This window comes from Aythya marila (genome assembly GCF_965140915.1).
Source record: "Aythya marila genome assembly, chromosome: 21".
NCBI classification, from domain to species: domain Eukaryota; kingdom Metazoa; phylum Chordata; class Aves; order Anseriformes; family Anatidae; genus Aythya; species Aythya marila.
In genome coordinates this window covers 2,990,129-3,015,458 of record NC_139062.1, presented here as the reverse complement: position 1 = coordinate 3,015,458, position 25,330 = coordinate 2,990,129, and the positions used below count along the sequence as shown (strand labels likewise).

Genomic DNA, 25,330 nt, shown 5'->3' with positions numbered 1-25,330 from the left:
ACCCAGCGCCCCAACACGGGCACGTGGTGCTCCTCACCCCTTCCATCTTCCAAGGTCTCCATCAGCCACGCGGGTTTTTCCTGGCAAGGGACTCGCTCCCCTATTCACATCTGGGCACATCACTGCCTTTCGAGCCCCCAAATTCACATTTTGCTCCTGCCTCTCCTACCCTGGTGAAACTTTCCGACAGGGAAAGCCCTCGTGCCCAGGGACAGGCAGGATGGCTACGCGAGGGTTTCCTGTGCCAGAACAGAAATCCGCTGAGTAAAACTAGTAAAATAAAGGTGTTCTAAGCAACTTCTTCCCCTCCTCTATTATTTTAGCCTTTAAACCCACAAAAACCATCTCAGCTGCCGCACAACCAGCTAGGGCAGGGATGCTGCTCTCCAGCAGCAGGCACTGCACGTGGCCATAGAAGGGAAAATAAAATCATAATAATCAATCAGAGCTGCTGCCTGGTGCTGGTAAGGAACCCAAATCCCGAGCAGGAGGCTCCCTCCTGGGCTGGGTGATTGCAGATCCCACTCCTGTGCATCGCCTCTGACTCCAGCCCTGTCCCCAAGGACCCTGAGCCAGGTCCCCAGGCAGCGCGCGGGTCTCAGCCCAAGTGATCCCCCTCTGCTCCCAGGGGATCTTCTGGCTCTGGGAAGGCACCAGGGGGTTGGGAAGAGAAGAGGCAGAGGGGATAACGCCCCTAGAAATGGCAAAGGAGATTTATTTTAAGTGACTGAAGACAACCTGCGCGTTAGCAGACCGGATTTGCTAAAATACACAGAGGAATTGGCAGTAGCAGCCGGTTTCCCCTAAATCAGCCGAATTTCTGGAAGAAAAATCAGCCCTGGCCACAAGACTTGGTCCCTCCCTCCCTCTCCTCAGCCCCCGGAGCAGCCTCCCTGGACGTCCACCAGGCACAGACCTCCCCATTGCCCCAAAAGGGAGACGTGCAAAAAACCTGCTGGCCAGCCCCGCTCCAGCACCACGCTCTCTGCAACGAGCTGCCCCCCAAAAACACCCACCGAGGACGAAAGCAGCAGCCCTAAAACAAATGATTTATTGCACACGCGATAGGAGACGTGCCCACGTCCAGCCCTGATGGGGCAGAAAGCCTCGCCGTGCTCGGGGTGTGCTTTATCGGGGTGTGCTGTGCCCCCTCCAGCACCCCAGGGCCCCATCCCCTGCATTCTCCAGCCGTCTCCCCTGCCCGGAGAGCACTTCAGCACCCCGTGCCAAGCACCGAGGAGGCCGGGGAAGCGGAGGGTGGGTGATAAGGAGGCTCTCGAGCCTCCCTCTGGAAGGAGCACGCAGGTGTGTGCCCGAGGAGTGCAACCGCAAAGGGAACGCAGGGAGCAGAGGGGATGTTGCGGGCAGGTCTCTCCCACCCCAGGGGACAATCTGGTGGCAGTAGGCAGTTGTTCACCCTACAGACCTTATTCTTGCCATATTTTAGCTCCGTGGCTCGTTGCAGATGAGCAGGAGAGCACAGAGCAGACATTATCCCCCTCCAGAATGAGCCATTCTTGCAGCTCTCCGCGCGGCCCTTGGTGCGCATTGTGCTCCCCTACTGACTTCTTTGGGGCTGTTCAGAGGGGGAAAAAAAGACTCTCACTCTCTGCCAAGTGCCTCCGTCCCATTACTCAGTGACTACAGGACACGCACACAAACATCTGACACTGCAGGGGTCAGACACGAGGGTTACAAAAAAGCGTCGGGAGTTTGGGGGAAATGGGAGCCTCGTGAGCTTTAGTCAATCCTGTGACTTTCTGAAGATGTCACTCCAGGATTTCAGGGCTACAAGCTCAGCACTACCTCAGTCCCAAGCGGTTCAGGGGCCACGGCCATCAAAAGCTGCCCCCGTGGGACCTGGAGGTACACGGCGAGGCTGGCAGGAGGCGCCGTGCCCGTGCGCTCGCACACATCTGCCTCCAGGCAAGGAGGAAACCAGCTCCACTCAGACCCAAGGGCTCAGCAGTGCCCCAACAACCAAAGGACGAGGAATAACTCATCATCAGGCTGTCGTCCTGCCCCGTAGAGCCCAAATTTGGGGTGAGACGAGCCGGGGAAGCAACGCCTCCTGAAGCTACCCACCCGACAGCCACGCGCCGCGCACAGCCCCGGCACCCAGAGCTCTGGTCTCGGTGCTGGCAGCCGAGCAGCAACCAGAGGGAGCTTCAGCTGGCGAGGGGCTGTGACAGGCAGCTCCCCTCCCTCCCTATCCTCTCCTCCTGAATCCCAGTGCTCACACCAAGACATCTGCTCCCCACGGCACCAAGGAGCCCATTTGGGGACCCCCAGCCCCTGCCGAGCGCCACGAACTCCGTCCTGCACGGCTCTGCTGCGAGCCTCCTGCCTCGCCGGCGCTGCTGGCAGCTCCCCGGGGTGCTGCTTCTCCCCGCAGTCAAGTCAAGACACCTTCCTTCAGCAGCACCAGCCCCACCTCCTCTTCCTTCAGCAGCGGCCCCGCAGGGCGAGCGCTCGACAAGGTGAGGTGCGGGAGCAGCCGGGGCAAAAAAAAAAATTAAAAAAGTAAAATAAAAAGCGGAACACAAAGGGAACAAAAGGGTTGGGGGGAGAAAAAACAAGAGAGGCAGGTGGGGAGAGCACCCCGAGGGTCCTGCTGGAAGGCAGCAGTCGGGGCATTTTCACAGCTAGGTCTTTGGGGGAAGAATGGCTGGAGCCTAGCCCCTCTCCCGAAGCAGATGGTAATTTGAGTTAATTAGCAGGGCTGTTGTAGTCATGGCTCGCAGAGCCAGGCCACAGCATTCACAAGCAACATCAGAGTCCACCAGCTTTCTCCCCACCCTCATCCTCTCTAATGAATGGCCGCGAAGGCACCAAAGACCCAGCGATTACCTGTAGGGCATCCCATTCATCACCACGCACAATTAAGACCTTGTTACTGGTGACTCACTGGCTACAGCGTGGATGGGGGAAGAAAAGGGAGAGAGAAAAAGAAATCAGGCTGGAGCCCGGATCCAGAAGGTCCCTTCTCGCAGCCCTGCTCGCTCTTTCACCGCGGAGCGCATAAAACACTGGATTAAGGCTGGTTTACAAGGCTCCTGGCAGCTGTGGGAAGGTGCGGCGAGAACAGTGAGGACTTTATTTAGGCAGAACCTCGCAGAAGGAGGTTTTAAGTGCGGGGCAAACCCGGGGAGTAAAAGGATTTTCCATGGGGGTCTGTCACAGCAGGGAACGGGACCACCTGCACGGGCACGTGTGGTGCCGGGAAGGCGCTTCAGGAGCGCAAACCTTGGGCTCGTGGGGTGCCCAGGGAGGTGAGCAGAGCCCTAAGAAGAGAGGGGACGCTTGGATCAGAGCAGGAAAGGTCACCAGGAGACCTCGGCAGCCCTTTCTGCAGGAGCCAGTCTGTGTCCCCCAGCCCTTTCCACCCAAAAGGTGGGCTCCATTGTTCGGCACAGGATCCACATCCTTCCCAGCGCTTCCTATAGCGCATATAGAACCTGCATCTGTCCTATAAATAGGAGCTCCCTCCAGAAATATCAGGTCAAAGCAGAACGAGGCACGGCACAGGGCTCAGGAGCGGGGAAGGACAATGCCAGCAGCCGGCTGCAAATAGGCTGAGCAGAGCAAAAAATAAATAAAAGGTCCGGGGACACGGCAAGGAGCAAAGCCCTCGTTCCCAACCCAAATCCGTCCCTGGGCGAAGGGGCACATCAGCATCACTTTGGGGAAGAGGAGACTGAGAAAACTCCTAACTGTGACCCCCCTCCAGCAGCACCGAGCGGCTGGTAGCTATTTCAGGGTGTTCCTCTCCCATTAGCCTCCCGTTTGCAACGCGCTCCCTCTTCAGATATCAAAGGCCCCGGCGGGGAGGGTTTCGGGTTTAGCTGGGAAGAACAATGCAGGGCTGCAGCACGCAGCCACCCGCGGACCACCCAGCACCAGCAACGCTTCTGGGGGTGGGCTCGGGGCAACTCCTCCCGCACACTTGGCCCTCGCGCTTCCCGTGCAGATAAGGAGCCCGGCGGGAGATAAGGGTGGCATTCGGAGGCGCCTCGGGGTGTAAGGAGCAGCGAGCAGGGGGCTGGAGGGGGAAGCACACACGGGTTTTCTCGCCGGCTTCTGCGCCTTGACTCGTTGTGGTTCAGTAAGGAACCGGGGTCAAGGAAGAAGCCAGCGGCCAGGTTTAATGCCAAAAGCGCCCCTTTTGGGGTCAAGGTGCTGGGGAAGAAGCGGAGCCAGCTGTCAGCCCTCGAATCCACAGCGATCCCCAGTGTTTGGGGAGATTTTAGAATAAAAACGGGGTTTTTGCTGATGTAGAACTACTCCTGTACCAGTCACGGGTGTCATGCAGCTAGAAGAGATTTTGATTTGTCCCTTTGCAGGTCCTTATGACACCTCAGACCCCTTTTTTTTTTTTTTCCAAACCCTCTACGCACACCATGTAAAGTCCCTGGAGAGGAGCACAAGGCAGTACGGAAGGCGCAGTAAATGCCACTGGGATGGGATGGGCGCTGCCACGGATGACAGGAGATAAGGCTCTCCTCCTTTCAGTTTCTTTTTAAGGACTGGAAAGAAACCCCAGAGGCAGGTTCTGGCCTTCAGGAGCTGCCACAACCCCATTCAGCAGAAGAAGGGCCCTACGGTTAACCCTGGAGTAAGCGGCACAAACCTCCGCAGCATCACTTGGGACAGCTCGGGGAAAGATGAGCAGGAAAATATCCTCCTGAGCCGAGCAATGCCACCTGGGTTTCAAATAAAGCCCCCACACACACCAGGTTCCTCACCCCACAGTGCTCCCACTTGTATCCGATGGCACCCTCCTAAAGGCAGGGCTGCTGAGCAAGCAGCTTTACCACCCCAGGAGCAGGGACAAAATATTTGTTCCCAACTCCAAGCCTGCCTGAATGAAATGTGGATTTTATACTAGCTAGGAAAAAAAAAAAGAAAAAAGCTTTTTGAGATGAGCACCTCCTGCCTCGCACCACAGCCCTGCCCCAGCATCAGGCGGCTCGCGCCCAGCCATATGTGCCCCAAGCTGCCACAGGACGACACCGGCTGCTCGCAGCAGCTTATTAGTTTTCCACGTAGCACCCAGGATGTGCCAGACACGCCGCAAACATACGGTCCCTGCACCAGCCCGGAGGGGCTGTGATCTAATTTACGCGAGCAGGGTACAGATTGTACCCTCTGGTACCGTGAGGGGCAGAGCTGGGGAAGCAGGCGAGGAGCAGCAGGCACCAGCTGGATAGACAGGGGCTTTTCAACTAGTTTATAGGGCCGAGAGGTCGTCCAGAAGTGAGGACAACCCCACGGCTGCAATTAAGGCCGGGCAGACCTTGCCCACCAGCACGCTGCTGGGCATCGCCCCAGGCCCCCTGCGGCACCAGCACCCGTCAGGGACCTCAGCGTGCTTTAGGATGGGGAAAAAGGGATTGGGAGAAGAGGTGAGGGAGGCAGCAGCAAGTCCTCGCAGGCAGGATTCCTGCCCTGGGAAGGGTTAAGGCAGCCAGCACGTTTTCTGACAACCAGGCGGATGGTATTTCAGGTTGCTGAGTACTTCACCGTCTCGCAGCTCAGGGGGGGAAAAACCGTAGCCAGAGGCCAGATTCATAGTTAAACAATAGCTCGAGCTAGAGGAACTCAAGATGCTGTTAAAGTAAACAGGGAGCTGCGTCTGCAGCCAGCCAGCGGCTCCGAGCACCTTCCACGGCACCCGGAGCCCTCCCGAAGCTGAAAGTTGGGAATCGGCTCCGCACCGCGCAAAGCAGGGAAATGCCCATAAAAAGCAACCTCCAGAGATTCCCCTCGAACCAGCCGGTGGAGCAGCGACGGGGCGAGCCTCCGCAGTCTAAAAATACCTAAATTACCCACCAAAGCCTCCCATTTCGACAATAAAAACCACATGTGCCAGCGGGCGGCGGGGCGCAAAGTTTCCCTTGCGCCCAAGCTGGGGCGCGCCCCCCGAGCCCCTGGAAGCCCCCCCCCGGCCCCCTCACCTTGCAGGAATAGGTGTGGTGCACCGGGTCCACGTTCATGATCTCCTCCACCGTGCCCGTGAGCACCACGTTGGCCTCCTCCTCCCTGCGCTCCAGCTCCCGCTCGGGGCAGCTCGCCCCGCCGCCGCCCAGCGCCAGCCCCAGCGCCAGCAGCGCCAGGGCTCCGGCCGCCCCTCGCCCCCCCATAGCCCCCCAGCCCCCTGCCCCCGGCACGGCCAGACAAAGCGGGGCCGCTCGCAGGCAGGGCTGGAGCAAGAAAAAGGGGGTTACTTTTGTTCCAGGAGGTGAAAAGGAGGAAAGAAAGAGAGGGAGGGAGGCGGGGAGGGGGAAGGAGGAAAATCCCAAGAGGAGGAGGAGGAGGAGGAGGAGGAGAAGGAGGAGGAGATATCTCTCTCTCGCTCTCTCTTTCCCCAAAGCCGCGGCCGGGGAGAAATGCTCTGTCCCCTGCCTTGCCCCTGTAAGAAAGCCTGGAGATTTGCATGCAATCTGAATTGCTGATAAGGGGGGAGAGGGAACGGGGGGGGGGGGAAGGGAGGGAGGGAGCCGCCGGGAGCGCGGAGCCGCCGGGAGCGCGCCACCCCCAGGCAAGGGAGCTGCCGGCAGGTTAATGGATAATCGGCACGGCGACGTGAGGAGACTTTTAAAGGTGCAGGGAGCCCGGCACACAGCCTGCCGCCCCCCCGGCACAGCCCCCCCGGCGGCGTCCCCCTCCTCCGGGCAGCCGCGCCGGGGCGCGCAGGGCTGGAGAGCCGGGGGGAGGGAGGAGGGGACCCCGCTTCCAACCCTCCCGCACCCCGGCCACGGCGAGGGGCTCGCTCCCGGGGTGCCCCCCCCCGACACTTTTCCGCATGGGGAAACTGAGGCTCGGCCGGTATCCCCCGGGGACCCCCGGAGGTGCCGGTGCCACCGTGCGCCACCGGCCGCAGGCGGCGCCGGCCCCCGGGGCTCGGTCCCCTGAGGGGGGGGGGGGGACACAGCAGCTCGGGGTTGCCCCCAAAACACCCTGACCTTCTGCCCCCGGCCTCCCCCAGGGAGCGGAGGGCAATTTTTCCAGATGTCGTGGGCGATTACCGCCGCTGTGAAATGAAAAGTTAAGTGGCACCAGGGGAGGGATATTGTTTCGCCCCTCTATAAATTAGCCGGCTCCCGGAGGCGTTTTTACAAGGCTGTTTTCCTCCGCGGCCCTAAACAAGTCGTGTTGGTGATCCGGGGCCGAGCAGGTGGAGTTTAGCCATGCTAGGGCCACGAAGCCAGTGCAGGACACGGTGTGTGCCCCGATGTCCCTCTCGGAGGGGCCCCTTTCTCCACGCACAGCATCCTCTGAGCTTTGGGGACTGCTCCCTGCGCTGTTTGCCCCCGCGGCTGGCTATGTGCCAATCCTTTTTCTTCTCTCCTCTGGAACATAAACACGAATTAACTCTAAGATAGGAACAAATGAATCATATTGAGTGCTCAAAATGCTGTCCAAGCCTACCTTCTCCCCTGGAGAGAACAAAACACCAGAGCTCCCATAAATCTGTCTGGAGATAGCACAAGTGCTGCGCTTTTACACGGGAGGCATACTGTGTATCCTCTGCCTCAAACCACGCACCTCACATCTCAGCACTGCCTTCAGTCCCAGCACCCGGGCTGTCCCCCTAAACCCCTCCCGGCTTCCTTTTGCCCAAAACCTCGATTTCTGTCCCATAAAACAGAGCTGACACTTCGACACCTAAGGAAGGCCGCGTGCGCAGAAGCGTGCAGTGCTTTATCGCTTGGACAAGGACTTTAGGGCCATGATTTTTTGCAAGAAAGTGGCCTACAATGTAGGTAGATCTTCAGGAAATGTGGTTTTCGGGAAACGTGTGGTTACTTTCCGAGGGGCACAGCACCAGTGCTCAGCACCAAGACCCCACCGTAAGCCAAGAGCGGCGCGGAGGCCAAACGGCTCCGCGACGGCGCTGCCGCTGCTCTGAACTCAACACTCAACCAGCTAGAAATATTTCCCTGCCTGGCAGATTATTTTTGCTATTTTAATTATTAATTTTTATTGTCTTCCTCCAGCGCCGCTCGGCAGTAAATCGCAGAAACCACCCCAGCTCCAGGTGGAAGAAACCAGCCGCGGCACTGCGCTCCCACACTTTGCCAGGCGGAGAGAGAGGGGAAGAATTATTTACGCTTTGTTTGTATTATTTGCTGTTTGCTAGCTCTCGCCTAGCCCCACCCCGCCATCTGCTTTCAGAGCTGTGAAGAGAAAAATGGATTTAACAAGCCTTTCTGGTGCGTTTGCCCCTCTGCGGTCAGCGCTTTCAAGTGGATCTCCTCGAGCTCATGGGCTTTCGGGTGGAATTGCCACGGAAGCCACCCCAGGACCTCCTCTCTGCTGCAAATACACAGTTTTAATGAAGTCCATAGGTAGAAGAGAGCTCGTCCTCTTGAAGGACAGCTCCAGAATCCCAGGGGAAGAGCACCCGTGGTGGGAGCACCTCTTGCAGCCCCTCTGCTCCCCCTTTTTCTGCTCCCCCCCCGGGCGCTGAAGCCTCACGCGGCCGAGAGGAGAAATCGGCCAAGCAACTGTGGGAAAACTGAAACAAAATATTTGGCAAATCAATGCACAAGATAAATAAACCATGCGACTGACAAAAGTAAATAAATCACTGGGGTTTGTCCGGGCTCTTTACAAGACAGCTATTGTAAACCTGGGGCTTGCAAAAACTTCATTGAGCCAATCTTACGACTGAGGTATCACATTCAGCCTCTGAAATAGCAAGAGATCTTGGAAAACTGGCAGGGACTCAATGCCATGTTTGCTGCCTGACACCTCGGCGTGCATTTGCATTGTATTTCCCCGGTTTTCTTGCAGGAGGGGCCTCGAGCAGCGAGGGAGAGGAGAACAAAGCAAAGCAAAGCGCCGTGATGCTCCCAGTCCAGCGGTTACAGAGGCCAGCAGTTTTGCCAAAACCCCCGGTGTGCCAAGACCACTGCTGGCACCAGATGGATGTGCAAACCCTGACCTTTATTCACCTGTTTAGCTTCCAGCCCCGGTGATGTCCACGCATTTTCTCAGGCATTTGAAGTTAAGTGCCTGGGTACGGCTCTGCCTGATCGGGGCTTCTCCCTCCAGCAGCAGCAGCTGTCGCATTGGAGACAGGACTGTAATTTTTCAGTGTCCTTTGAAGATTTTTCCAATTTTAACAACTCACGGCGCAGGCAAACGAGCTGCTTTTTGGCTGGGCTGAGTAATTCCGCAAAGGTCTCTCATTTATTGCAAGTTATTGCCTCCCCGGGATGACTGTACAGCCGCTCCTGCTGCACTCAGCACTTTTACGCCGGCATCTCTCTGCTGGTTGACCCCGGAGCATTTCCCTTCCCAGATATTCTTTATCACAGCTCTCAGCCAAGACTTTATTCTTTGGCGGGGCCCCGGTGTCTGCGGGCAGGTGCTTGGCGCTGCTGCAGGTGCCTCGATGTGCGCCGGGGTGCGCACGGTGCAGCAGCCCAGGGACCCAAAATCCCAGGGGAAACGCATCGGCAGCTCCTGTCTCTACCTCTCACTGGTGGGACATGCTCACCCGAGCAGGAAACCCTCAAGATCTCAGGCCAAGCCTTCAAAAAGCAGATAAAATTGCTGCACAAACACCCTGACTGAGCAAAAGCAGAGCCCCAACATTAACCAAGGGGAGCGAGGGGCCCCCATCCTGCTGGGGCTGGCCCCCCATTTCCCTGCTCTTTTCCCCCCGTGCTCCACCAGCTGGTTTTCCTGCTCTGAAGCTCTCCATCTCTGATAAGCTTTAAGACATGTTTTAATGTGTGTTTTTCTCCCCCCCACCACCACCTTTTCTCTTTCAAGTTAATCCCTCTCGGTGGTTCCTGACATTGTCAAATGGCTTTTGTGTACCGTCAGAAACCCTCTTGATGTAGCTTCGGAGCAGCTGCTAACAAGTTGCCCCTGGGATCCCACATCCACGAGGCTGTCTGCCTGGATAATGATTTTCTAATAAGTAAATCTATTAATGAGGGCTGGGGGGGGGAGCGGAGCAGTGTCGGGCACCCCTGGCCCGGTGAGATTTGGGTGCCGTGGGGGCTGCAGCATCACCGGAGAGGCTCAGGGCTGCTGTCCCCGGGTGGCAGCGGGGCACAGGAGCTGCTCGGATCGGTGTCAGTGCTGGGTACAGCACGGGTACGTGGCAGTGACCCGCACAGTCCTTCCCCTTTAGTTATAGGGGAAAGGGAGGGAGCACGCTTGGATCTGTCCCTTGTGCTGGGAAGGGACCGATCCCAGATTTGTTCTCCAAGGAGGGAACCCAAGAAGCCGGTCCCCTCCTCGCCACATCAGGACGTCGGCTATTCCACAGCTGCTCTTTGGGTTTGTCCCAGGGCTTGGGAGCTACTGGGATCCACACTATTCTCAGCAGCACAGCCCTAAATCTTTGATATTTATGGGTGTTGACCCATAAATGCCGTGCTCCCCCCCCATGCCATGCCCTGCAGGATTTGCAGCGAGCTCGGCACCGCTGAAATCAAGGAAAATACATCGAAGGTGCTGGGGCTGGGAATGGAGAGAAGGGCAAGGAGATCCCCGGTCCCTGCCACTTGTTTTTTGGTCAAGGGGATGCAGGAGCAGCCTGCTGTGCTTCCCCAGGCTCACAAGGATGGGTTGGAAAAGCAACGAGCACCGTGCAGGATCGCACAGGTGGCATCGCAACCGATTTTCGGTGGCCACGAATTCGGGGGCTTCACCCAGCAAGCTCCAAGCCGGGAGGTGAAAGTATCCAGTGAACCACAGCGACTCTTTTAATTGAAAAGGGGGGGGGAAAAACACGCAGCAGAAAGAAAATCCGGTGTGAACTTCGGGGCAAATGATCCTCCATTATCAAATCCCATCTTAAAAAGTGCACGGGGCTAATTGAATTACGCTCGCTGGATTTCTGTGTAGCCATGAAGGCCTCTTAATGTGGATTGATGGCATAAATCTGGGCTCCATTGAGGAAAAAAAAAAAAGTGAACGCTGGCCCCCGACATCTATCTTTCTTTCCAGAAATCCCATCTAACTGGACGTCTCCCTAGGCCACTTCCCAGAGAAAGATGTCTCTATCCATTACCCCCGACACGCAGCAGCGAAAGGAAGCGAGGGCCGCTCACATCTAATTACTCCCACTCCCGGATTTATTACGATCATGCCAGGATTAATTGGGAAAGTAAAAATGCTTAGTTGGGTGATCAATCTCCTCCGAGTTACTTACCTTGTCACTCGCTAATAACTGTAAAATAAAAATGCCCCTCTCCGCTGCATCTCGGCAAATGGATTCCTATAATACATTGCTGGGAATCTTTAAAAGGCATTTGAAAGCAGTAAGGAGACAAATTGGATTAGCTGGAGAGAAAGTGCAACCCAAGCATTTTTTCCCCCGTTCCTATAAGGCACAAGTTTCCCCTCTCCAGGGCTGCAGGTAGCAGCTTTGCAGGCCAGATCTGTTGCCCTATATCAGGGTGCCCGGGAGGGTGTTCGGGTCCTTGGCACCCTGCAAGTTTTGGCTCAGCCCCTCGTGCAAGGAATATTTGCTAGTAACCCAGCCATAACGTTCCCAAAGTGCTGTCCGAGAGAAATATCCCATTTTCCCATTTCCCATGCCACTGGAAAACCCAGAGCCACCACAAAGCCCCGCAGCTTTGGGGAGCCCTCCGTCACCAAAAAGCCATTACGGGCTCTGGGAAGCAGGGCCGGGGCTGAAAGGGAAGAGATTAAGATTCCAGGCATGCAGGATATGGGGCTTTTTTTTCCTTTTTTTCCCCTTTTTTTCAAGGAGCGAGGATCCAAGGTTTTAGAGCTCCGTCGGAGGGCACTTGGCAACCTTTCCAGGGCTGCTGGCAGATGGGTTTTCTGCTCGGGTCCCCTCGGTGCTGAGCACCCAGTACCCACCAGACCTGCGAGGGGGACCCAGCCCTTGAGGTTTCCCACTCCCCTAACCCCATTTCCTAGCTCGAGGAGGGATTTATTGGAGCAGCCACTCCGGGAGATAGAGGCTTTTGTGTTGAGTTTCGTCCAAAAGAGTCAATGCAGCTGCTGCTCTTGCCATTAGCGTGGGCAAAAGAAAGAAAGAAAGAAAAAAAAAAAAAAAAAGAGACAAAAAAAGGCGAAAAGAAAAAAAAAAAATAAATTAAATTACCAGCTCTTAAAAGATTTCTTTTTGTATCTGAAAGCCAATTCCTCAGCACACACCCCTGGAATAACGGGGGGATGTTGCAGGCTGTCGGTGCCAGCACAGGGCACTGCTGCCCTGCTGCATCGCCCAGACGCTCGCCTCTGCGTTGGGTATTCTGCGCACACGCACAGGGAGCAGGGATTCGGGCTGGGTTAACCTCTTCCTGCTCCTCCAGGGCAAAGCGAGGGGATGTTGGTGGGGCAGAGCAGGACCTCGCACCGCAATAAATGGGATTCCCTGGCCTCCCATCCCCTGGGTCGTAGGCGAGGCACGGCCCTTCTGCTTAACGCTTCCCCAGGGGGAAATGGAGAGGATGGGAGGCATCCAAAAGTGATAAGAGAGGGGTAGAAGAATTAGCCTGAGCAAAACGGGAGAGCAACAGGCCTCTGTGCACGCCTTGTCATGGTGCTTTGGCACACCAGCCTGACTGGGGAAATTATTATTTATGTAGCACTGCAAAACTGGAGAGCTGAGCTCCCTTCACCAGCAAAGCAAGAGCGTCTGGAGGGTGCACAAGGGATGCACGTGGAAAATGCACAAGGGGATGCAGGTGGAGATGAACGTGGAGATGCACAAGGGGATGCAGAGGAAAACGCCCATGGAAAATGCACGAGGGGACGCACAGCCACTGCAGCAAAAGGTTGAGGGTGACTACTCCCTTCCTGCTGAGCCACTCGGCTTGCTGCAGGGCTCCGGAGGCGAGCCAAGCAGCGAGCAGAGCCAGGCTGGGGACAGAGCCACCACACACCGTGTCATCTACGCAGGGCCCGTCAGGGGAACCACATTCCTGCTCCCCTTGGCAGCCACAGGCAGAGCCTTTCAATTAAAGAAAGTGCCTGGGTGAATTGCTGCCTCATCCATTAGGCTCATCTGACTCAGGCGCTCGCAGACTGTCTGCTCGGCGCTGCGCTTCATTTGGGAAATTAGATCCTTAAAAAAAAAATAAAATAAAAAAAAATAGAAAAAAAAAAAAAAAAGCAGAAAGGGAGAGGAAAGGCTGAGGTTTGTGCAATGACCCCAGGGTGAGGAACCAAAGCTTGCAGGTGGTTTTAGCACTCTGATGGCTTGGGGAACAGGGGTGCAGTGCTCGAGGAGCAGGAAAATGGGGGGAATTTCAGGAAATCCGTGGAATTGAGGGGCTCCAGCAGGAGCTCAGCTCCTCTCCACGATGCTGCCCATCCCCTCTATGCAGGCATTTTCCTTTCTTCCACCTTCCCCACGGGAGGAGCAGCCCAGCCCCGTGCTGGGTGCTGCGGAGGCGCTGGTGCTGAGCCCCGCCACCCTCGAACCAGACGGCTGCTGCGGAGAAACCAAGTCCTGCTTTTTTTTTTCTCTTTTTTTTTTTTTTTTTTTTCCTGCAGTCATAAAAGTTTTCTTTGTTAGGCAATCGCTGGAAAACAGCTGCTCCCAGAGCTGAGGGCTTGTTCAGACACATAATCCTGGCTGAGGAGCTGGGCCGTTCACAAGGGCGAACAGCTCCTGCGTGCGGATCTCGGCGCTCAGCAGCTCCTCGTGGCCTGGCTCTATCTCTGCAGGCACCCTCAGCTGCCAAACGGGAGCCAGGCTGGGCTGGGGAGGGCTGCTGGCTCCCACCACCCCCTGCCAGAGCCCGAAGAGCATCGGGAACAAGGCGCTGTTAGACCTGGGGTTAACCCCATCTGATTTACTGGGCGGTAAATGAGGCACAATTAGAGGTAAACTTGCCAAAATAGGGCCGAAATGGAGCAGAGCCAGATGTTTTAAGACCAGAGGCTTGCTGGGGGGAGGCAAGGGAAGCTAACTGGCCTCGTTGCTTGTGGTTTAGCCATTTAATTCAAAGCTCAGACCCGGGACCGAGGATTTACCCCCCGTGGATGCTGATGGATGCAGGAGAAGCAATGGCAGGGCTGCGAGCCTGGCACGGCCCGTCCACTTCTCCCTGGCAAGGCCCTGTTATTAATAGCATTTACGCTAATTATAGCAAGCACGTCCAAATCAGGCCTGCTGGAGCTAGCCACCATGGAGAAAAGGGCTCACAAGCCTTAGAAATCCCCTCCCATCACTGATCCACCTGGGTTACAGGACCCCAAACCACAGCACTCGGGTACACAAAGTCTGAACCCAAACCGATTTTGCCCGCAGCGGCCGGCCAGAAGGAGCTGCCGTAACCAAAAGCAGCTCCAACTCCATCCTGCTGGGCTCCCAGGGCACTTGGCACGAGCCTGCCTCTGTCTGGACAAGGGGAGACAAAGCTCTCAGTGACCAAAATCCCCGCATTTCCCTCCCACCCGTGCCCATCAGGACCTTCCAGCTCATTCCCCCAAACCCTCGCCCAGTGCCGGCCCCGGGTCAGCCACCGCCGCGTTCATTCTTCTCTTTCCTTGCAAGGCTGGAAGGAAATCAGGGCTGAATTTGCAAAAGTGAGACAAGAAAAGAATGTTCAATTAAAAACACAATGCGAGCGGGGCCGGCCCGGGGAGAATTAATACGGTTAAAGTAAAAGGCTGGCTGGAGGCTCTGGCAGCGGGGAAAGCTTCTGTGAAATGAAATGCCATAAACCTCCACCAAGTGGGGAACAATAACGGTGCCAAGATGCAGCACTTAGATATTACTCACCCGGCCTGAGTTATTGAGTGGCTATTGTGCTGGCAGGACCGAGGGGATCGGGTCCTGAGTAACCAGCGGGGCTGTTCGGTGGCACGGGGGGGAAGGATGGAGGAGAAATTTGGAGCAGGGAGGGCTGGGGCACGGCTCTCTGCCCAGCTGCCTTCTGCTCACAGGCTGTGGTGCCCAAAGAGATGAGGCACAGGGTTTTTTTCCAGCTCCTTTGCCCTGTTATGGAGTGAGCCTTCTGGGCTCACATCACGCTGGAAGAGAACCGGAGCAGAGCTGGATCTGCTGGGGGGCCCCATCTCCAATTTTTGGTTCTCTGTGCACCCTTTTGGCACCCGCTAAGCTCAAAACCAAATTGGTGATGGGGTTGGAGAGGTGTCCGAGCATCCCTAGGTGGGGGTTGGCACACGTCCGAGCATCCCCAGGTGGGTTTATCCAGGCAGGACGTGGCACGGGCGCTCCAACACATCCACCCGAGCGCTCCCACCTCCTGCAGCCTCTGCCGGGTGCCCAAACCGTAGCGCAAAGTGGCCCCTGGCGGAGGAGAGGCGCGGTGCAGAGACCTGCAGCGCCTGCAGCAGCCCCGGCAGAGGGCACGCGTGGGCTGCACAGCCCCCTCCGGGCAGGGGGCTGCATCCCACGGCCCTCCCCTGGGATAAAAACCGGGCTGGGTTGGAAGCTGCCCTTCCTTGAATTGCTTGTGGACACCGGGAGCATCCCTCCGGGCAGAGCGCACCTTGATTTTTATTTTTTTTTTCCCCCTTAACGCAATAAAAAGCGGCTCTGCTGAAATTAACTCGGTTGCTCGGTGCACGGAGCTGGGTTATTAAAACATCAGGAAGGACAGACAGACAGACAGACAGACAGGCAGCAGGAGGCAACCTGGTGGAGGCAATGAGCCATGCTGCTAGGACAGCTCCGGCTGAGCCTCCCCTCCCTCTGCGCTGCCGGAGCTGCTCGCCGCTTTGTGGAGGGAGGGAGCCCGCTTTATCCAGGTCAGCGCAGAAGGAAAATGCAGCCGAGCTCCGCTTTCAGAAGTCGTTTTGTCCTGAACAGCGGGACAGAGCTCTGGGAAGAAGGTTCCTGCTGGTGCAGTGAGTGCTCGTCACCGCGCAGCTTTGGCGAGGATGCTGCAGGTCACAGCAGAGGGGAGCCAAAGTACCCCCGGCAGCATTATCCTGTCCCAAAAAGTGCCCAGTACCTCTGGACACCCTGAGGCACAGGGCAGGCACACATCTACCCTGCAGAGCCCCAAGGAACCAGCAGCAGAGCTCACAAGACACCATCGCAGTGCGTGCCTGCCCCTTGCCAGGGTGCGCGGTGCCCACAGAGAGCACTTGGGGTTGCAAAACGCCAACATTTGGCACAAAATACTCTGCTGTCAGTTCCAGACGGTGGTGACGTGCCAGCCTGAAAGCCCCCGTGTTCCCGTTTCTAAGAAAAAACCACAATTCCTCACCCTTCTCCCCTCCCTGGCACACTCAGTGATGCCCGAGACGGCGGCGAACGGCGCGGAGCTGCCCGCGCAGGAGAAAATCAGCCCTCGGCTCCCAACCCCAAATCCCACACCCCTCACAAAGCAGCCTGGCCCCGCTATTGTCCCCGGGGAGAGACAAGACCGGGTCCGGAGCCGATATTATTCTGCTGGCTGAGATTCATCACGGCGGTGGCTCGCTCCTGGGCATAGAGTCATCAAAGCGCCCGTCAGAGCTAACCCGCGCTGACAGCCGCGCAGCGGGAACAAAGGGGCCATAACACTTATTAATCATATCCCTCCCCACCGAACCCAAGCCATCCATCAGCCGCCTCGGCCCTCGCGCTTTGAATTCCCCGAGCTGCCGATCCCAGGGCCGTGCCGGTGGGGGACCGGGCAGCGGGACGCGGCGTTGCTGGGACACCGCTCGCCGCCGTTTCCTGTTTGCCCAGATGTCGGCCATGTGTTGCCATAAGACCAGGGCTTGTCCCCGAACCAGATGGAGCCACGGGGCTCTTTCATGGGCTCGGCAGCAGCTGCGGCAGCCCCTCGCACACAGATGTTGCTCCCTACTCCTGCCTTGGCTGTCCTCGCGTCCTGGTGGCTCTCCCTTCCCTCCGATCCTCCCACCATTGGAGGCCCGTTTATTTCAACCCCCTTGGGTGGTTTTCAGCCCAAATCCTTCCAGATCTGAGGGCTCCTGGCTTCGTCTGCCTCCCCGCTGCAGAGCTGGCGCCCGGCACCAGGAGCCTGCGTGCCCCCGCTGGGCTGAGCACACCAAATTTTGGGGGACACACGGATGCTCCATGCGACGGACAGACACCCCGACACCCCAGCCGTGCTTGCCGGCCTGTTCTAGCTCAGGAGGCACAAGAGATGCTTCTGAGATCCTCCAAACCTCGCTGCCTGCTCACATCCAGACAGAGATCTCCCCTGCAGGTCTCCAGCTGAGGGCGGCACAGAGGGTGGCACACACGAACCCATCACAAAAAACCTCAGGACCTTCCTACCATGCTGCCAGCCCAATCCCTTGAAGTTCCAGCCCGTCTGCATCAAATAGCCCGAGGTTATCCCAAGCAATACATCCGTGTGCAAGGGCTGATGAGAGCTTTTCAGCACACGCATTATTTTTGTTTGCTTTTGGGGGGCTGCGGGGGTGTCCCTTGGCTTCGGAGCCACCTCCTCCCCGTGCTCCTGATGCACGTGAAGCTGGAGAAATGGCACAGGCTGCCCCACGGACACCTCCAGCTCCAGGGAGCGCTGCCAGGGCTGCTTCGGGGACCTGCAGAGGGGAGCCAAGGCTCTCCACGCCTCCCTGCTCAGCATCAGAGGCTGCAGGGAGCTCACAGCTCGTTTTATCACACAAAGGAGCTGCCCGCAGCAGGCTGAGAGAAATCAGAGATGTCCTTGCCTGGACCTGCAGCATCCCCTCGTACGGAGAAAGGCTTTGGACCAGCTGGAAAAGACCTTCAGGATCACCAAGCCAGCCACCAGGTCCCGTCACTGAGCCATGTCCCTTAGTGCCACGTCCACGCTGCTCCTAAACACCTCCAGGGGCCGCAGCTTAGAAACCAGGAGCTGCACCTTGGCCACTTCTCGGCTCAGGGGCTTCCCAGGAAAAGCCCCCCCAGGCTTTTTCCCTTGGCTCCTTAGGGAAACGCTCGGAGCAGCGTGAGAAGAGGATTCAAACAAGACCAGGAGCATGCCCCAGGACCTCTCCCACCCCACACAAGTGGTCCCCAGCTACCTACCCGTGGAGCAGGAGCACCCTCACCCCCCTATTTGGGGTTAGGGCTGGGAGCAGGTGGTTAATTCCCCCCCCCCAGCACAACCCGCCGTGGCGACCCCAGGCTGCTGACCCACGGCCCCCAGGAGCATGTTCACCATTTCCAGGTCATTGGAGGGGAGGAATGGTGATTTTTTTTTTCTCCTCCAGGGGATAAAGCTCTCACAGCCCCCTCCACGGGCCGGGAGGGGGATTCACAGCACCGTAAAACCCCCGCCTGCAGGGCTGGAGCCCCCCAGGTCCCTGTCCCTGGGCTCGGGTCCCTGCACCAGCAGCCCCGGGGGGTGGATGAAATGGGGGTGCGATGCAAAAAGCCAGCCCACCAGCTGCCGTGGGGATGGGACACGAGGGCATCACGTCCCCTCGTCCCAGAGCAGAGAGGTCCTGGGCAGCCAGGGCTGAGGAGCAGAGGGAATTTCCTTAGAAAAAGGTAAAAAGCGAAGATGAAAATAAGAATTATGCGTTTTCCTCGTTTCTTTTTGCTCTTATCCTGATTCTCCCCAGAAATCTGCTTGTGGTGTTGCACCAAGAGCTTCTTCGGGGGCTTTCTGAAGCACCTGAGCTTAAAAACTGCTGCTGCTGGCACCAGGTCTGAGCCCATTCCCCTGCCCCACGCTTGTCCCCATGGGGTTGGGGCACTTCTACCCCTTCGACCCCCCCAGAAACCCCCAGCTCCAGGGCGATCAGGGGCAGGAGAAGCTGCAAGGAGGGCTCAGCCCCCTGCAGGAGGATGATGCTGGATGCTGTGGGGTCCCGGACCCACAGGGGATGCCGAGCAGGACCAGGCAGCATCCCCTTAACCCCACATTCCCACACTCCACCCCCACGCTCTCTCTCTCTTTCTACCCCCTCCTTAATGAGATTAAGGGAGAATAAATTATGCAGAGCCCACCCCTCTCTCCTCTCCCCTCCCTGCGTGGTTTCTAATTAGCATCATTAATAGGGGTGGGGGCCGCCTCGCTGCCGCAGGGCTGCGACAATCGGAGCTGTCAGCGAGGCCCGAGCCCCTCGGAGAGCAGCCCAGGGCTTTTGTCCCCGGGCAGGAGGGAGCCGGGGGGCTTAAGACCACTTTCCTTTTGTGTCGGGCAAGGGGAAGAGGAGGGGAGGCTCTCCTTGCCCTCCTCAGCCCCCCTAAATTATTCCCGGGACCACCGGGAGAGGGGATGCCACCGGGAGCTCTCCGGACAGGTGATGGAGCAGCAGCAGCAGGGGCTGGGGGGGGATTTGGGTGCCTCCATCCTTCGTTTTTCCATAGGATTTTTGGGCAGGGGAGCACCACAAGCAGGTGGCTGGCCCTAAACTTGTAGGGGGGGCGTCACGGAGCTCCGGCCACCCCCATCAAGGCCCCTAACGAGCAGCAGAAGGGGGCGCGTCGGGAACGGATGTGTTCAGGGTTTTCTGGTTCACCGGAGGGAGAAATCCCCACAAAGGAAGGTGTACAAATATTGTGGGCAATCTATTGGCCCCTTAATATTTGATGAAGGGCCGGGCCATTCAGCCGGGGTGAATTCCCCCAGCAAGGTCTCATTCAGGCAGCGTCAATGGGAAACTTTTAATTGAGAGGCACTCGGCTCGGGTCATTCAGCGCCGGGGCCTTTCAGCAGCACACGGGGGCCGTGTCTTCCCCGAGGAGCACCAGGAGAAGAAAAGCCGACGGCGTTAATCCACCCCCGAAAGGGAAAACCCGTTCCGTTCAAAAATAAATGTCGTAGGAATAAATTCGTTTCTTAGACGGCGAGGAAGGAGGGGAGGTGGAAAGGGTCTTGGGGAGGGATGGGGAGCGGTGCCCTGCGGCCCCGTGCTGCCAGGAGGAGGGCTGAGCTCCTCGGGGTGATGCTGTGTGGCCACCCCCTTCCCAACCTGCCTTCAGAGCGCACAAAAACGCAAGATTTGGGGCCACAGGTACAAATCCGCCTCCCTGCCCTCCCCCTGGAGACCATGAGGATGCCCCAGCCTTCAACACTTCACACCGACACCATGCAAAAGTCCCAAATGAGAGGGGAACCCCCGTTTTCCCCCCCTCTGACCTTTTTTTTGAGGTCTCCCTGGAACACACCGTGCACCCCCAGCCCCAAGGAGACGCTCCCGTAGCAGCGCCAGCCCTAAAACCCCCCTACCCGAGCCGAGCTGCCCCAAACCCCACAAAAGCCTGGGCCGAGGGGGATGCCCCTCATCCCCGTGTGGTGAAAAAAAAAGGCGAGGAAGGAATTAAAAAGCGGTGGGAGGGAAGGGAAGGGGCTGCTCATTATGTCCCCGGCACGGCGGTCTCCAGGACGACTGCTCCGCCGCCGCATCCCTCTCCCGTCCCGCTGCGGCCCTTTGCAAGTGGCCGCGGTGCTGGCGGCTGCTTTCCCTCTGTTCCCAGCTGTCCCCCAGGCCCTCTCCCAGGGGAGCCGGTCCAAGGTGGGCTCGGCACCAGATGGGAGAGAAAAGAGCCCCCTCCGGCCTCCCCGAAATGTCTGGCGGGCTTCGCGCGGCGCCGGGAGCGGGTGGAGTTGCCGAACAGTTGGGGCCATGATTTTCCCCTTTTCTTCTTCTTCTTTTTCTTTTTTCCTGATAATTCCTTCATTTTTTCAAGGTTGTGATGTGAAGTCATTAAAACTTCCCCCCCACCCTGCAGGGCAGCAGCGATGTGAAGGCATTTCCCTCCCTGCCCATGGCATTCAAGCCCCGGGTCTTTGGGGAGCACGCAGCCAGAGCCAGGGCCCTGCCTGGAAACAGAGAAATCCAGAAAGTGCATTAATTAGCCACAAATTAGAAGCTATTTACCGGGTTTTCTCTGCATCCCTTAAAATCCAGGCATCCCCATGCCTGTGCACCACGGAGGGGAACCCCAGCACCCGCCGTGCCCCGTGTCCCCCCCACCCCATCCCACGCCCGCCCATGCGCGCATGAGAGCCCAATCAGCTCATGCATGAGCGCCTGGCTAATTTATGCACGAGGGCCCAATTAGCACGCGCACAAGCACCAGATTAGTCCCTGCACGAGCACCCGATTCATTTCTGCTGGCTGGCTGGCTCGCGTGGCCACGCGTGAGCAGCCGGCAGGTTCCCATCCGAGCTGCGAGCCCCTGCCTCGGCTCCAAGCGGAGCGTGCACGAGCTGAGCACCCAATTCAGCCCTGCACAAGCTCGCAGCAGCAATTTAAATCCTGCACGAGCTCACAGCACACTTTTTCCACCCCGCACGAGCACCCAAGCAGCTCTTGCAGGAGCACCCGGTCCGTGCCTGCGTGACCGGGTGCGTGCGTGCTGCGTTAGGGCGCACCCGAGCACCCGTTTGGTGCTCCCCCCCTGAGCAGGGGGAGGTTGCAAGGAGGCTGGGAGCTGCCTTTTGGCTGATCACGGCCTCTTCCAGGCAGCTCCGCAGCCAGCACCGTGCCCCATCTCCTGCAGGAATCTGGCCGTGCACGTTCCCGTGCCTGTAGGGCCGGGAGGGAACCCAGCAGGGGACGCACGAGGAGACACCAGCAGAGCTGGGCTGCACAGCGAGGGCAGAAAGGAGCAGCTCGCCCTCGGACTGGCCGTGCCAAGCCTCTTTTTGGGCTAGTTCACCCCATGAGAAGTCGAGCATCAGCTTCTCCAGCCACTCGTGCCTTGGTTTAGAGGAAAATGGGAATAAATAATAGGAAAAGAGCAAGAGGGGAGCAGAGGAGGGCGAGGAAAGACAGCAGAGGAAGGGAGGAAGAGCTGTGCCAAACACTCCCCGTCCCCTTGAAGCCCCGAGCTGATCCAGCGCAGGCAGGTATTTACAGGACGGGCTCAGCTTTCCCAGCTTGTTCCCAGTCTTGGCACAAAGGCCAAGAGCAGGAGAAGAAGAGGGCCAGAGAATGGCAACAGGGCCGCTGAAAGCCCCCGACAGACCCCATTGAAGCGGCGGCCCTGTTCCCATCTGTCAGCAGCCCCTCGGTGAAAGGGTGCGCAGGGGAGGGGGCGGCGGTGTGAATCGGGGGCTGACACAAAGAGGAAGAGACTGATTATGCTGTTATTTCTCCACTTTCAGACCCCATTAGGGGACATGCCGGGCTTTTCTCAGGGTCTTTGGGATGCTTAAGCTGCCCATTTAGCAGCAGGAACGGTCCAATTAAAAGAAAGACAAAGGAGGAGCCCGGCCTGTCTTAATTGAAATGGGTTTCAGTCTAATGAGGATTAGGTTCAAGAACAGACCTAAGGGAGCAATCCAATACCCATTACCCTCCCGGGCTGTACCACCGTGCCTTTTGGTGGCTCAGCTGGCCGGCCTGGCGCGATGGAAGCCACCAGCCCTCTCAAACGGGCCGTTTGCCACCGAATTTTGGGGCAAAATGTGCTGGGAATCCTTGGCTGCAGGGCCATGTTGGACTTAATAGTCTTTGTTGGTCCTTTCCAAATGAATTATTCCATCCCGTCCCATCCCATCCCCATCCCATCCCATCCCCATCCCCATCCCCATCCCCATCCTATCCCATCCCAAATTATCCCCCAGATGTTAAAAAATCGATCAGACTCTTGGGGTGCACAGCCTGGGGACATCTTCCCCCCAGTTCAAGCTCCCTTCACCCCCTCCGAGTGCTGCTCCCGGAGCCCTCGGTGCCCTTTTCCTCTCAAACCCATCCCATACATCCTGGTGTCCCCTCTCCCTGGGGTGGCTCTGCCCCCAGTGTCCCCAGTGCCTCCAGTCCTTAGGGTGGCTCTGCCCCGGTGACCCCAATCCCTGGGGTGGCTCTGCCCAAATTCCCTCATCCCTGGGGTGTTTCTGCCCCCGGTGACTGGTCCCTGGGGTGGCTCTGCCCCAGTGACCCCCGTTCCCGGAGTGTCCCCCCCTTGTCCCCTCCGTGTCCCCCCGGTGTCCCCCCGGTGTCCCCCCTGCGCGCCCGGCGCAGCGCGGTGCCAGCAGAGGGCAGAGCGCGCCCAGGCTCGGCACCGCCTCAGCCCCTGCAAAAAAGCCTCGGAGCTGGGGAAAGCTTCGGGAATCGAGCCTGGGGGGCTGAAAAAGCTGCAGGAACCGGGTCCCGGGGGCTGCAAACCCCCAGCAGCACCGGGGGATGGAGGAGAGCCCGGAGCCGGGGAGGCTCGACCCAAAGCCCGAAGGTTTGGTGACCGTGGATCGGCGAGCACGGAGCTCAGCGTGGTGATTCCAGGGCTTGGGGCAGCTCTGGTTTTAATCCCAGCCGCCTGCTACTGGTTCCTGGGGTGGTCTGGAGGAGCTGGTTGTGTTCCCTGCTCCCACACGCAGCCTGGAGTGGGAAGGTGACCCCAGAGCCCGGGCTGCTCGCACGCCGCAGGGCTCCGACGGGGCTGTAAAACCCCAGGGGGAACCTGAGCCCCTTGGGTCGTGCTGAGAGCCCCCGGCTGGGAGCAGCTGGTGGCTGGCAGCAGGCAATGCCATCCACTCATCACCTTAATGAACACTAATGGGACGGGCAGGAGCATTTCTTGCTTATACATCACTTCATTCCTCTGCCAAATGCTTTTGGGATGGACCCGCACAGGTCCCGGCACAATCCTGCATACCCATACCACCCGTAGATCATCCCTCCAAACCCATCCTCGTCCTGCACGTTCCTCGTCTCTCCTCGCACACCCATGCCCCCTTTTCCTGCCCTCCACCCTCTCTCCCTGGCAGCTCCGGAGAGGATTTGGGAGGACCCAGCCCTCCGGAGCCCCCGGGGAGCGAGGCTTTGGAGATCACCCGGATCCTCGCCCGCTTCACCTCTGGGCTGCCAGGAGCTGGGAGGGAGGGAGCCGAAAGCAGCCTGGGAGGCAGCTGGGCTGAGAGATGCCGGAGATTTTCCATTTTCTCATCTGAGTTACGAGCTGCCATAAATAAGGCCGGGGAATCGCACGCAGCGCGAGCGCCGGCCTCCCAGGTACCCCCCCCTGGGCAGAGGTGGAAGGAGGCAGCAGGCAGGATTTATCATTTCCTGGAGGGGTGTGTGTGTGTAGGGGGGGGGATTTCTGGTGGGGACTGACAAGTTGGGCCCTTTCTGGCTGTGTCGTTCGTCTCTGCCAGCCCTCGCTTATCGCTAGGGCTCTCTCTGCCTCCTTCCAACCCCCCCCCCCCCAGCATTAATCACGCTAGAGATGCTGCCCACGCCTCTGCTGGAACCAGGTCGTGAAACTCGCATCCCACCCACTTCCCACAAAGCAGCTCCCAGTCACGTTTCAGCCTCCGGCACAGCCGTGTGGGGGCTCTGCGGGTTGGGAAAAGCCTGGCTGCTTCTTAACACCCCCCCCTTCATTCCCCCGGCAGCCCCCCGGGGCCGGGATGGCGAGGGATGCGATAAGGGATGTGATAAGGGATGTGATAAGAGATGTTTTGAAGGATGCTGTTAAGCAATTGGTGGCGAGATTCCCCGAAACATCGCCGGGAGGAGCTGGAAGGAGATGCTCGGGGGTCTCGGGGGGGGGTACCAGCGAGGGGAGAGCTCGGGAAGTGGATGGGGTCTCACCTTTTTTCTCTCCTCCAGCTCCTGGCTCGGCCATCCTGCTGGCCACGGGGTTTGGGCAGGTCTCCTGGGCGATGGGAAAAGAGGTTTTGGGCCGGGCTACCCCGGCACAAACCTTCCCCAAACCCAAAGGGTGAGGCCTGGAAGGACCAAAACGTGAGATCTTAGCCTAATCTGCCCCAAATGGCACCACAGACGCAGCTGCTGGAAAAGCTGGGTTAGGACCTGGTGGCCCAGGCTTTGCTTCTGAAGGCAAAAAAAAAAAAATCACTTCCACCCCAGCCCTGCTCCCAAATTCCTCCTCTGCCGATTTCTCTGGCTGCAGCCCCGCATTCCCGAGCGCAGGGGAAGGCCTGCAGAATGTCTTTTTATCCAAAGGGGGTATCAGGCTTTGCACTAAAACCCTGCAAGAAGCTGAGAAAGGGCAATAAAAGAAGACAAACGAGGTGCAGGTGCTGGCTGGGATCCCCTGGAACGAGCAGCGCTAAGTCCCCGGCTCCTCTCGCCATCCCGTGCGCTTTTCCCACTGGTTTCTTTGGCTGGGATATATATTTTATTTATTTTTTTTTTTCCTCCTCTCCACTGAAGTGCGTGGCTCATGTGCACGGAACGTGCTGGGAATTTCCACCCTCCGGTCCCGGGTTAATGGATCCAGCTGCAGAGGAGCTGCGGAGATGCTGGCCCGGGGTTTGCTCGCTCAGCTCTGTCTCTCATTTCGCTGCCGAAGCGGGCGAGGGGGGACAGCTCCAGCAGCCAGACGCCGAGCGGAGCGTGGTGGGGAAGAACCTGCGGAGGTTGGAAAGCTGAGTGGGAAGCAAGCGGAGCTGGAGAGCTAAGGTTGGGCTCCGAAAAAAAAAAATAAAAAATAAAAAATAAATAAAATCCTGCCTCTCCCAGACCTGCCTCAGCTCCA

The 25,330-nt window shown here is 58.1% G+C and overlaps 1 protein-coding gene across 3 annotated transcripts in view; it reads right to left on the bottom strand.

The window, feature by feature from the left end:
* AGRN (agrin) overlaps positions 1–6,143 on the bottom strand; it is a gene marked incomplete at its 5' end in the record, with an annotated part of 73,244 nt that extends 67,101 nt beyond the window's left edge. For 2 of the 3 annotated variants that reach the window (XM_082776865.1, XM_082776866.1), the window contains one exon: positions 5,958–6,143. In XM_082776865.1, the coding sequence (XP_082632991.1) occupies positions 5,958–6,143 (186 nt within the window). The remainder of the gene's footprint in view (positions 1–5,957) is intronic. The other variant, XM_082776867.1, reaches the window with a different exon arrangement.
* Positions 6,144–25,330: the final 19,187 nt, after the last annotated feature.